The sequence below is a fragment of the Physella acuta genome, unplaced genomic scaffold (genome assembly GCF_028476545.2).
Source record: "Physella acuta isolate Inbredline_101_S28 unplaced genomic scaffold, ASM2847654v3 ptg000058l, whole genome shotgun sequence".
NCBI classification, from domain to species: Eukaryota; Metazoa; Mollusca; class Gastropoda; family Physidae; genus Physella; species Physella acuta.
The window spans coordinates 146,604-159,374 of NW_026731578.1; the positions used below are offsets into that span (position 1 = coordinate 146,604).

Consider the following 12,771-nt stretch of genomic DNA (forward strand, 5'->3'; position numbering starts at 1 on the left):
TTAAAATCTCTCCAATCCTCCCTGACAGCAAACATTTTATCCTGACTGCCACCAGCGTCAATGTGGATCCCGAGACAGGAACCACCCCCACCCCACCCCCACCCCCACGCCTACATCTCTCACGGATCTTCAGCCAGTAGCGGCTATCTTTGATTGGCTGGCTAGCGGCGGCCATTTTATGATCACGTGATTAAAAAAGTGGTTGCCGCAAAATGTCCGCTATTTCTAAGTTTGCTATAAATAGCCGAATCCAGTAATCTGCACCGGTGAACGTTTGTGTTGATCCGTCAGTTAGATTTCTAATTCTTTTCTTTCTTTTTTTTAGATCAGGCTGTTTGGTAGGTAACTATTGTCTGCATCCTTAATTCAACTAGTCTTAATAATTGGAACTTTTCAATATTTTAAATTAAAAAAAACGTTCATAGTTATCTTAAAATATCTTTATAGAATTATTCTCAATAGATTCAAAACATATCTTTATTGAATTACTGTCGAAATAGATTAAAAAAATATCTTCATAGATTTATTGTCTAAATAGATTCAAAAAATATCTTTATAGATTTATTGTCGAAATAGATTAAAACAATATCTTTTTAAAATTATTGTCTAAATATATTTTAAAAAATATCTTTATAGAATTATTGTCTAAATAGATTCAAATAAAAATTTTCTTTTAAAACCATCGAGCTTCAGTGAGTGTTACTGTTCTTGTAGCCTTAATTGCCAGTTTTATTGTTCTTGTAGCCTTAATTGCCAGTTTTATTGTTCTTGTAGCCTTAATTGCCAGTTTTATTGTTCTTGTAGCCTTAATTGCCATTTTTATTGTTCTTGTAGCCTTAATTGCCAGTTTTATTGTTCTTGTAGCATTAATTGCCAGTTTTATTGTTCTTGTAGCCTTAATTGCCATTTTTATTGTTCTTGTAGCCTTAATTGCCAGTTTTATTGTTCTTGTAGCCTTAATTGCCAGTTTTATTGTTCTTGTAGCCTTAATTGCCAATTTTATTGTTCTTGTAGACTTAATTGCCAGTTTTATTGTAGCCTTAATTGCCAGTTTTATTGTTCTTGTAGCCTTTGTTGCCAGTTTTATTGTTTTTGTAGCCTTAATTGCCATTTTTATTGTTCTTGTAGACTTAATTGCCATTTTTATTGTTCTTGTAGACTTAATTGCCAAATTTATTGTTCTTGTAGTCTTAATTGCCAGTTTTATTGTTCTTGTAGCCTTAATTGCCAGTTTTATTGCTCTTGTAACCTTAATTGCCGGTTTTATTGTTCTTGTAGCCTTAATTGCCAAATTTATTGTTCTTGTAGCCTTAATTGCCAATTTTATTGTTCTTGTAGCCTTAATTGCCAGTTTTTAAAATCACGAATGGATAAATTAATTTTTTGTGAATAAAAAGTTGAGAAAGTTGAAAGATTGACGCCATCTCCTACAGAAAGTGCCATCAACTTTTGGAACCCCAGAATGGCCAGTGGTACCTCTGATGTCTGGTTGTCTTCTCTTGTTCTCCTCACCTCCATCGTACTTCTGCGGGGCGCCTCAACAGGTACGTCACTACAGGGGAGTAGGGGGTAGGGGTGAGGGATCACGGTCACCTGGGCCGGTGCCACCTTGGCGCGACCCCATTCTATGACTAGAGATCTGTATTTAGAACACATAGAATTGAAATCAATTCAACATCCACTTACATCTAATAGAAGAACGAGCGTATCAATGTGTATGATGATACATTAGATGTGAGTAGATGATACTTTGTCCTAACAAACGGTAAAATAAAGTTAGTTTTAGAAGTTTGCTTTAAAAATAGTTGTATTTAAATATAACAAATAATTAACCGTGAGTGATCTGCCCTAAACTTTCTCGAATATTCTTATATGAAATAACAGGAGATGGCAACTCGGGATATAGACATGATTTTTAATCCATTTTAAATACTTACACTGTTTAAAATAGAATAAAATCTCGTAGAAAAAAGAATTGCACACCAAGTGAACGCCAAATAAAATGTGCATGATAGTTATCAGTAGTTTATAAATTCACATGCGTTTTTTTTTTTGAGAAATCGGAAATAGCGTAAATTACTACTTCCGGTAAACGAATATTACTCAAAATTTGACAAAAGACAGGGAATTAGATATTTTACTTGTACTTGACATTTCATTTATCGGCCTGAAACAGTACTCAAGTTATAGTCTTTTGAAAAATTGAAAGTAGAAAACGTTCCACTTCCGGTTATCGGAAATCGCTGAAAAGTTGATACGGATCTACAAATTTGATATAATACTTATATATAAAATTTCATCAACCTAGCTGTAACGGTACTCGAGTTATCGTGTTTACACACACACACACACACACACACACACACACACACCGACATACAGACAATATTGCAAAACTATGTTTTTCCGACTCAGGGAGGTATAAAACGTCGAGATTTGTGAAAATCTCGATTTTTTTTTTTCACGATTAGAATACTTTCTCTATACTTTGTATACGAGAAAGTAATAACAATTATAAAAGAAACGTATGCACTGAAAATAAGAAAATAAAACACAACCAGAGGCGTAGCGAGGGGGGGGGGGGGGCGGGGGGACATATGTCCCCTGGCGCCGACCTTAGGGGGGGGGGGGTCGCCAAATTGAAAGTTTGAGGGGGGTATAAATGCAAAGTTCGAGGGGGGGTGCAAATCGAAAGTTTGTCCCCGGGCGCCGGGTAGGGTCGCTACGCCTCTGAACACAACTGCTTAATAAAATTTCTGGCAGCTCATAAGATCTCCATATTTTAACAAACAACGCTTTATTTATTTTTCACTTTTACACAAATCGCACTAAATGAAGTTGCCCTAGAATACGACTAAAATATTTGCTTTAATTTTAAAACCCAATCAGTAGCTTAATAGCCCTAATAGATAATTATCTGCTCCCTTCAGAGTCCACGGTCGACTTAGCAAGAATTGAACCAGTGGTGACAGTTCACCGCCGTAAGTTAGCTGATCGATAGGTAGCTAGTATTTAATCGATCATTTAGCTGATAGAAAGATAGTATTTAATCGATCATTTAGCTGATAGAAAGATAGTATTTAATCGATCATTTAGCTGATAGAAAGATAGTATTTAATCGATCATTTAGCTGATAGAAAGATAGTATTTAATCGATCATTTAGCTGATAGAAAGATAGTATTTAATCGATCATTTAGCTGATAGAAAGATAGTATTTAATCGATCATTTAGCTGATAGAAAGATAGTATTTAATCGATAATTTAGCTGATAGAAAGATAGTATTTAATCGATCATTTAGCTGATAGAAAGATAGTATTTAATCGATGATCGATAGATAGCTAGTATTTAATCCTGTTACTTCCCATTTTTAAAATTTAGTTGTTAAATTAATCATACTGTGTGACTAGCCTAATTACTAATTAGATTACAATGTCCATATCCTTACGTTGCCGTTGGAGATGAATGTATTTGAAAAATTAGAATGAAATAACTGCATTAGAAGCGTATCAAAATTAGTTACAAAATTTACTGCAAACTACAAACAATAAATTTAAACAAGCATTGTGAAAGAAAACAAAAGCTTACGATAATATTTACAATGAAATTTGGTTCTACTCAGTTGAGGGCTATTGCATTTCGCAACTGAGCACATCGTAATTCAAATTTTAAAAAAAAATAGATTATATGTTATGTGAGTTATGTCATTGTTAATTAATAAAAAAAAACTAATAAATTTGTTTTGGCGTGCCTAATTAAGTATGGCATAGTTGGTTATTTCCTAGTTGATTTTGCCTAATCGGTTTTCCCTAGTTGGGTTTGCCTAGTTGGTTTTGCCTAGTTGGGTTTGCCTAGTTGGGTTTGCCTAGCTGGTTTTGCCTAGTTTGTGGTAGGGGCGCCGGTAACTAAACAATCGATTTAAATATGCTCGTCTATTTTATTTGAACTATCACTCAGGTAGACTGTTCAATATCACAATACAAGGAATTCAGTCATTTCATTTTAATTAAAACAATAGCTATTAAACAATAACAAAACTTGTGTTGTTTGTTGAGATCGCCTTACACCTAAAAACATAGGTACCAAAACTATAGATTTAGAGTTTTCCTCGCTTTTACTGTAGGATATTGAGCGTATAGAGTGAACTTGAAAATTATGTTTACAGCAATGTTATAATTATGTTGGCTTTTGATAATCCAGCTTTAGTTTTGACATTTTGTGGTGTTATCAATTATAAACTTTAATTGGCTATTTAATCTAGATCATCAGCACTATGTACTGCAATCTTCTTGTTAGTTTTAAAATACTCAGCTTTTGAAAATATTTGCGTTCATGTTTAGTTTTTATTTTGCGCGCGCTTTTATTAATTAAACTTCATTTCGTTATTGTCTTAGCGGTGTCGCGATTTTAGAAAAAATTATGTTTAGTTACCTCAAATATTAATAACAAAAACAAAAGTCTACATTTTTGTTCGAAGGAGAAACAAGAATGCATAGCCAGGTTTTGTGATTTCATATACTTTACTAACATTGACAAAAATTATGATAATCTTTAAACTCTGCTTTGAGATGATCCCAATAATGAAGCGATATTTGTTGACGGGAAATGTGTAAAATATAACACTGATCTCTAACGGCTGACTTTAAAAAGTTAACAGCGATGCCAATCTGACAATAAAATAGAAATACACAATTTAATCTTGTCGCTGTAACGACAGCAGCCTCTCTTCGTTAGAACTACCGTTGGGGTGGGGGAGGGTTACGCTATTAGACTTTTCATCAGTCATGAGTCATCAGTCATGAGTCATCAGTCATGAGTCATCAGTCATGAGTCATCAGTCATGAGTCATCAGTCATGAGTCATCAGTCATCAGTCATCAGTCATCAGTCATCAGTCATCAGTCATCAGTCATGTATTTTGAGTTACACGTCGTTTACAGTGTTTCTTCCAGATTTTTTTTCTCCGGGGGGGGGGGGGGGGGGGCTTGAAATTTTCTTGTGGCGGACTAAAATGTCCGGGGGGGGGGGGGGGGGCGACTACTGTTAAAGTATATATTTTCTATATAAATTCCATATCGTTCGGGGGGGGGGGGCGACTTGATTCGGGAGGTGGGGGGGAGGGGACTAGGCACCCCCACCCCCGAAGAGATGCCTGAAAGAAACTGTGGTCGTTTAGAAGGCCTAGCGACCTTAACCGTATGAAACTGACAATAGTTGGGGTGGTTATGTCAAACAATCTCTAAGGTACATCTCGTCAGCCTAGCTGCTAGAATCATTTCTTTGTTGTATTTCAAGTTAGCGACAGTTTGAATGTAGCAGCTAATCGTTTTTTTTGTGCGTAAGTTGTGTGTGCGTAAGTTGTGAGTGCGTGCGGTCAGCAGCTGATAGATAAGTCGACTGACCACTCGGTCAGTATTTTTGACTTAGGGCTCACGAGAAGCTGTGGTCAGTGTTAGTCACGTGACGTGAGCTTTCGTTAGGTCACGTGACTCGGTTGTTGTATTTTGTTGTTGTGTTAGTGAAGTTTTCCTTGTTAGGGTATTTTTAATTAGTGTTGATATTTTTATTGGTTCGACAGTACTTCAGTAATTGGAACCACATTTTAGTTTCAAGTTTTTTAGTTTTTAATTTTTAAAAGTAGCATTTTATATTGCTAGTTGGGTTTCCATAAAAATACCAGTAAATGCCAGCCGAGTTAATTATTACAAACATCTAATTTGGAAAGTAATAACACAGCTCATTTCGCAATTAATAATCGAAACAAGTCTTTACCAACATCAAATCAAATTGATGTAGAAAAGTAGGGAACAAAAAAATAAACGTCTCGGTCTAAAATACCTCAAGGACAGCAGGTTATCTAACAATAAAGACAAACTAATGAGAAATGTTCTTTTATTATTTTTACCCCCCCCCCCCCCCAATTGCTCCCATACTTTATTCTCAAGCAATTGATGATGACATTTAGTGTCTACCATCCCTTCACAACTAGATTGGTGCTCCTTATATATAATTATATATATATATTATATATATATATATATATATATATATATATATATATATATAATCCCAAAGTGACATGTGTATACTCTTGTCGTTCTGTACATGACACATATATACTACTTTAAATGACAAGTGTATAGTCCTCTAGATGTCATGCGTCTATTCCCTAAATGACAAGTGTATAGTCCTCTAGATGTCTTGCGTCTATTCCCTAAATGACAAGTGTATAGTCCTCTAGATGTCATGCGTCTATTCCCTAAATGACAAGTGTATAGTCCTCTAGATGTCATGCGTCTATTCCCTAAATGACAAGTGTATAGTCCTCTAGATGTCATGCGTCTCTTCCCCAGATGACAAGGACTGGATGTACAACATGATGACGTCACTGAACAAACAGAGGCCTGAGGCACCCAGGGACCAGTACAGTCCACTCTGGGACTACGTCATCCTGGGGGAGGAGCCAACCCGTAACACGCTCGTTGAAGACGGTAAATATGACACGCATGTTATGGTGCTTTGCCCATGTCAATATAAACCACGTTTATGATGATTTATCAGGAAAGTTCCTCTTCCAAACCTGACGGTCTATGAGGCAAGTGAATTAGTGTTCATCTGTTTCTGTGACCTCGGCATATGAAGGAATAGTGTGGTAGCACTATGCCCAGCCGCCTTTACTTTCCCTAAACTGAGTTAGGTACCCATCAGAGTTGGGTGGACTCAGGGACGGTCCACTGACTTGAACCCGGATTCGAACTCGAGACTTACGGGTCAGCAGTCCCTACTGATTGTGGTTTACACATGTAAACATGACAAAAAGCCATTCGTTTAGCACATGTACACACGACTCGTGTGTGTAGTTAGATAAGATGAGCGTTACTACCAAGACAGAGCGATGAATAACTGTGTTCTCAAGAACACAAAAGTTGAACGAATCCACTCCAGCGGAAATCCAGTTAAACGCCCTAAACCTACAATAACTACTTTACTAAACTTTCATTACAGTTAGGTTTATGGTCGATCTATACTTTTTTTCCTGAATTTTTCGTAAACCTGTAAAAAAATTACTGAATATCCCCTCTCCCCTCCCGGCGACCGGGGTAGAAAGATTCTAATAGAACATTGGCTTTGTTATTATATATGCTTATGTGAGCAGTTTCTGCTACTGGCAATGTTGGGTGAACAGTGACAACTGGTCTATTCACACATTATTTTCTTCCAGCAAATTCTGAATGCTTGGTGTGTATGTCACGTGATGGTCTCAACCTTCATGTTGATGAAGAGATCACTGAGTTGTTGTTGTTGTACTGAATTGTGTCGCGGATGGTGTGTCCGTCTCGTTCTGTACGTGTGTCTCTGTGTCTGTACGTGTGTCTCTGTGTCTGTACGTGTGTCTCTGTGTCTGTACGTGTGTCTCTGTGTCTGTACGTGTGTCTCTGTGTCTGTACGTGTGTCTCTGTGTCTGTATATGACAGATAGAAGCGCTCTAAGAAATGTTATATAAGTTGTACTGAAGTGTAATACATCGCTTCATAGTGCCGTTTAAAAAAAAAACTTGATCTATAGTGTAAACATTTCAAACTACTTGCATACCTTATTCATCTTCTTTAGTTACTTTAATGAATGTGGGGGGGGGGGGGGGGGTGGAGACGACATAAAGCTCCTTTAAATAGTCAATTGATGAACGTAAAACACTCATAGAAATGGCCAGAGAGAGAAGAGAGGTACACAAAGCTGAATGCAATGGTAAAATAGTACCACATATTCTTGTAAAATACTTACACCGGAGACCTGTACCACCCCTTTAAAAAGTTCAATAAGTTGAATGAATTTCCCTTTTTGAACCTGATCCACGGGGCAGGTGAAGTAGAATTCACCTGTTTCTGTGTCATCGGCATATGACGTGGAAAAAGGAGGGGGGGGGGAGTTTTAAATAGCCGAATGAGGAAGGCGACAATAACAGTTCTTTAAAGAGTCAAATAAAGGGCCAGTAGAATGTGTTTCAATGGTCAGGGGGGATTTTTGAAACAAGATTTTGTCGTTGACGTGTGAGGTGTCCGCTATAAAACTGAACAGCCGGCCATTTCTGAGCGCAATGGGTCAATATCACCGCGCTAAGCTGTTATCAAACAAGTATCAAAACCTTTATAATGATAAGCCTTTAAATGCACCGAAGATAAGAAAATAAAACTAATTTGCTTTTTATTATTTTTAATAAGAGTGGGGGGCGTGGTTGATTGTCGAGAAACCGCGGTAGGGATGGGGGGAGGGAGTGGGTTACCTGTGGAGCAATCGAGTTAGGGGTGGGGGAGTGGCGTCAAATCCATACTATCTCGTCTAAAATAAAAACAGCTAAAATGGCTTTAAGTCGGACATGGTAAAATCAAAGGCATCACAACATCAACAACACCACAGTCCATCATCACCACCATCCACACCAATACATCAACAACACCACACTTCATCATCACCTCCACCCACACCAACACCAAAACAGCAACAACACCACAGTCTATCATCACCACCATCCACACACAGTCCATCATCACTACCATCCACACCACAACATCAACAACAACACAGTCCATCATCACCACCATTCACACCAAAACAACAACACCACACTTCATCATCACCTCCATCCACATCAAAACATCAACAACACCGCACTTCATCATCACCTCCAACCACACCACAACATCAACAACACCACACTTCATCATCGTGTTTGTCTAAATCTTCCATCCACACACGTGACAACAACATTTGAAAAGTTTCCACTTTCAATGTGAAACTTCAAACAATGACGCGTTAAGGTCAGAGCGTGTTTTGTTTTTTGTCTCTGTCCATTTGACGACTGGATAAAAGCGTATACATTACTGATACACCGTGTAACATTAACATTTCTGATATAATGTAACATCAGAGATGAAAACGCCGACACGATATCAGAAAAAAGGTAGTTTAAAACGACTGTTGCGAATATTAAAAGACCAAACGGCATGAAATATGCATGCCATTAGCGGGCCTGGGTGTGAGTAGAGCCATACAAGATAGTCGCGTGACCACGATAATGGGTGGCTCGTATTCCCAGACTGTAGCCATTTCATGCTGGACAGTAGAGGCGGGGGGGGGGGGAGGTACCTGGGCAGTAGGGTGGGTAGGTACCCTGGGCAGTAGGGTGGGTAGGTACCCTGGGCAGTAGGGAGAGGGGTAGGTCCCCTCCACATAAAAAGGATAGCCGGAGTCTATAGTGCAACCACTTAGACGGCTCATTTACTGAATTTATAATTAGATCAAATCACGGTCAGATATTGTACTCGAATCTAAAACATTTCCACTCACTCCACCGTCACTAAAACATTCCCACCCACTCCACCGTCACTACTCCACCGTCACTAAAACATTTCCACCCACTCCACCGTCACTAAAACACTTCCACCCACTTCACTGTCACTAAAACATTTCCACCCACTCCACTGTCACTAAAACATTTCCACCCACTCCACTGTCACTAAAACATTTCCACCCACTCCACTGTCACTAAAACATTTTCACCCACTCCACTGTCACTAAAACATTTTCACCCACTCCACCGTCACTAAAACACTTCCACCCACTTCACCGTCACTAAAACACTTCCACCCACTCCACCGTCACTAAAACATTTCCACCCACTCCACCTCACTAAAAAATTTCCACCCACTCCACCGTCACTAAAACACTTCCACCCACTCCACCGTCACTAAAACATTTCCACCCACTCCACCGTCACTAAAACATTTCCACCCACTCCACCGTCACTAAAACATTTCCACCCGCTCCACCGTCACTAAAACATTTCCACCCACTCCACCGTCACTAAAAAATGTCCACCCACTCCACTGTCACTAAAACATTTCCACCCACTCCACCGTCACTAAAACATTTCCACCCACTCCACAGTTTAGATCATTCAACAATACCCAACCTTGTGGTTGCATCATTGACTTTTCCCCACCTGAGTCTAACAAATTAATTTGCTATCGGTATATATGTGTGTGTGTAAGAGAGAGGATTTTGTGAGGTTAGATATTTAATCAAAAATATTAAGTTTTGCGTTATACGTTTATAATTTCAAGAAATAAAATCGATTTTATTTTGTTCCGTTATTAGTTGAATTAATCTGTCAAGTCCAAGTTTTAAGTTATAGCCTCAGTCTGAATTACGACTTATGTGACGTCATAAACACAACTCTCTCAAATCAAATGAGCGAGTCGTTTCTAGTTACAGAACATGTAGAACTATCTGGATTAAACACACAGTATTTGTAGAATTATCTGGTCTAAACATACTGTATATGTATAACTATCTTGATTAAAGACACAGAATGTGTATAACTATCTGGATTGCACATACAGTATTTGTAGAACTATCTGGTCTAAACATACATATGTAGGACATAGCCAACAAGCTGCTTATTGAATATCATTTCAGAACAGTTGATAGGTTTTTTTAAATGAGATGAGTGCATACGATAAACTTGTAGCTGTTCTTAGTCTAGATTGTACATTACCAAATGACTGCTCTTTCTGACCAGTCTTAAAACCGATTCACTTATAGAACTAATAGGACTATCTCATATATCCGTGGCGAACCACCTATAAGTAACAATAACCCATCAGTATCTTGTAACGTATGCGTCGTTTAATGAGTTTGTACATTATTTTATTATATATATATATATATATATATATATATATATATATATATATATATATATATATATATATATATATGTGTGTGTGTGTGTGTGTGTATACATGTATAAATAAATAAATATATATATATATATATATATATATATATATATATATATATATATATATATTATATATACATTTTTTTTTAGTTTTCGATTATACTGCTTTGAAGTCTCGACCGTTGAGACTTTTTTTTTAATCTCTGATGATAGGTGGACCAAAAATATGACTATCCAAAACCCCAATGTAGACCATATACGCATTGGTTGTATTTTTATTTTTTAGTTTTTTGTGATGACAACTGATTCAAACATTAACTATTCTAGTAAAAAACAATAACTGAAAGCTATTATGATTTGTAAGAGATAATGTAGGGCTCCGTGTTGCTGCCCTCTCAGCCCTCACTTTGATCCGCCACTGACTTGTCCTCATCTCTGATATGCCGTGAGATTTTGACTAGAATTTATTGTGCCCACACGAGACGAAAGCAGAAAATTATATGTAGATTGTCGTGCTAATGATTGCCTGAAGTTGACCCTTTCCATTGCGTTTTGGTAGAAGTGTGAAATTACGCAGACGTCAAATGTACAGTTTTAATACTTACAGACGTCAAAATATGTTCTGTAAATAAATGTTTGCATTCTAGTTTTAAGTTGCATCGATCCCAGAATAGAGCACGACTGGACTCCATCTACCCAAGGATAAAACACGACTATCCCACTTAACTCAGGATAGAACGCGACTATCCCACTGAACTCAGGGTAGGACGCGACTATCCCATCTATCCCAGGATAAAACTAAACCCTTCCTTTCTCCTCCCAGCACTTAAGCGTCTGTTTCCAGCCACTGGCCAACCAGGAACTGACAGGAAAACTACAACAAAAAGATTTGGTTTTGGTGAGTTGCTCGTCAGCCCTTGTTCATTTACATCATCTACGTGTCTTAACTTCGTCATCTTTATGTCTCAACTACGTCATCTTTATGTCTCAACTGCGTCATTTTTGTCTCAGCTACGTCATCTTCACGTCTTATTTACGTCATCTTAACGTCTCAACTATTTCATATTCATATCTCAACTACGTCATCTTTATGTCTCAACTGCGTCATCTTTATGTCTCAACTGCGTCATCTTTATATCACGTCAGTCATCAAAATATCTCAGCTGATTTATTTACAGAAACTTGTTTTTGCGTAAACGACGTAAAGAATTTATGTCAGTAAAATTTCTCAATCCTTTTTGCAATTTCTTTAAAACCTTCCCCTAATATTTAAAGCTGTCATCTAAAAGATTATAAGACTAAAAAAAAATCAAGTTTTCTCATTTCCATTTTTTTTCTTTCAAAATTGATAATCGACTTAGCAGCGTATTACTGAATTTAACAGAGAACATTACACAGGCAGAGGGATACAATATAAATAGCAAGTAGGAAAAAACTGAAATAGCTTATATTTTACGAAAATTAAAAGAAATCATAAGAAAAAAATATTAAACATTTAAATCAATTCTAAAACAGAGTAGATGTGCCCTGATGACGTCATAAATTCTAGAAATGATTTTGTTCCTAAAATCATACACGGCCGTTGACCTAGAATACATTAGCCGTCAAAAAGCTGCATCCAATCGAATCGTTGCTGGCTATTAGATCAAATGGCCATTTATTTTAAAGTTTAATTAGATGTAGTTAAGTCAGGCTTTTAAAATACTTTTTTTTAGAATATCAACATAGTTGCAGCTTAATTTTTTGAAATTATTTATTTACATCGATAGATGACTAAAACCACTCACATTTTTTATATCTGTGTGAGTGTATGATAGTGCTCTTATCAATGTGTTATTAAAAAAGTGAAATCAATAGGTGTTTTTGCTACCAGACAACATAGATTATACCAGTACCTCACTAAAACTTTAAGTGCTAGAGTTTTATCATACCAGACGACATAGATTATACCAGTACCTCACTAAAACTTTAAGTGCTAGAGTTTTATCATACCAGACGACATAGATTATACCAGTACCTCACTAAAACTTTA

The 12,771-nt window shown here is 37.1% G+C and overlaps 1 protein-coding gene across 6 annotated transcripts in view; it reads left to right on the forward strand.

The window, feature by feature from the left end:
• The first annotated feature begins 206 nt into the window (after window positions 1–206).
• The window catches only part of LOC131947818 (uncharacterized), a 33,571-nt gene continuing 21,006 nt past the window's right edge, over window positions 207–12,771 (forward strand). For 4 of the 6 annotated variants that reach the window (XM_059309197.1, XM_059309188.1, XM_059309157.1 and 1 more), the window contains exons 1-4: window positions 236–338; window positions 1,434–1,544; window positions 6,352–6,489; window positions 11,563–11,637. In XM_059309197.1, coding sequence (XP_059165180.1) covers window positions 1,463–1,544; window positions 6,352–6,489; window positions 11,563–11,637 — 295 coding nt within the window. In that variant the 5' untranslated portion in view covers window positions 236–338; window positions 1,434–1,462. Of the gene's footprint in view, window positions 339–1,397; window positions 1,545–6,351; window positions 6,490–11,562; window positions 11,638–12,771 lie in introns of all 6 variants that reach the window. The other 2 variants (XM_059309171.1, XM_059309164.1) reach the window with 2 other exon arrangements.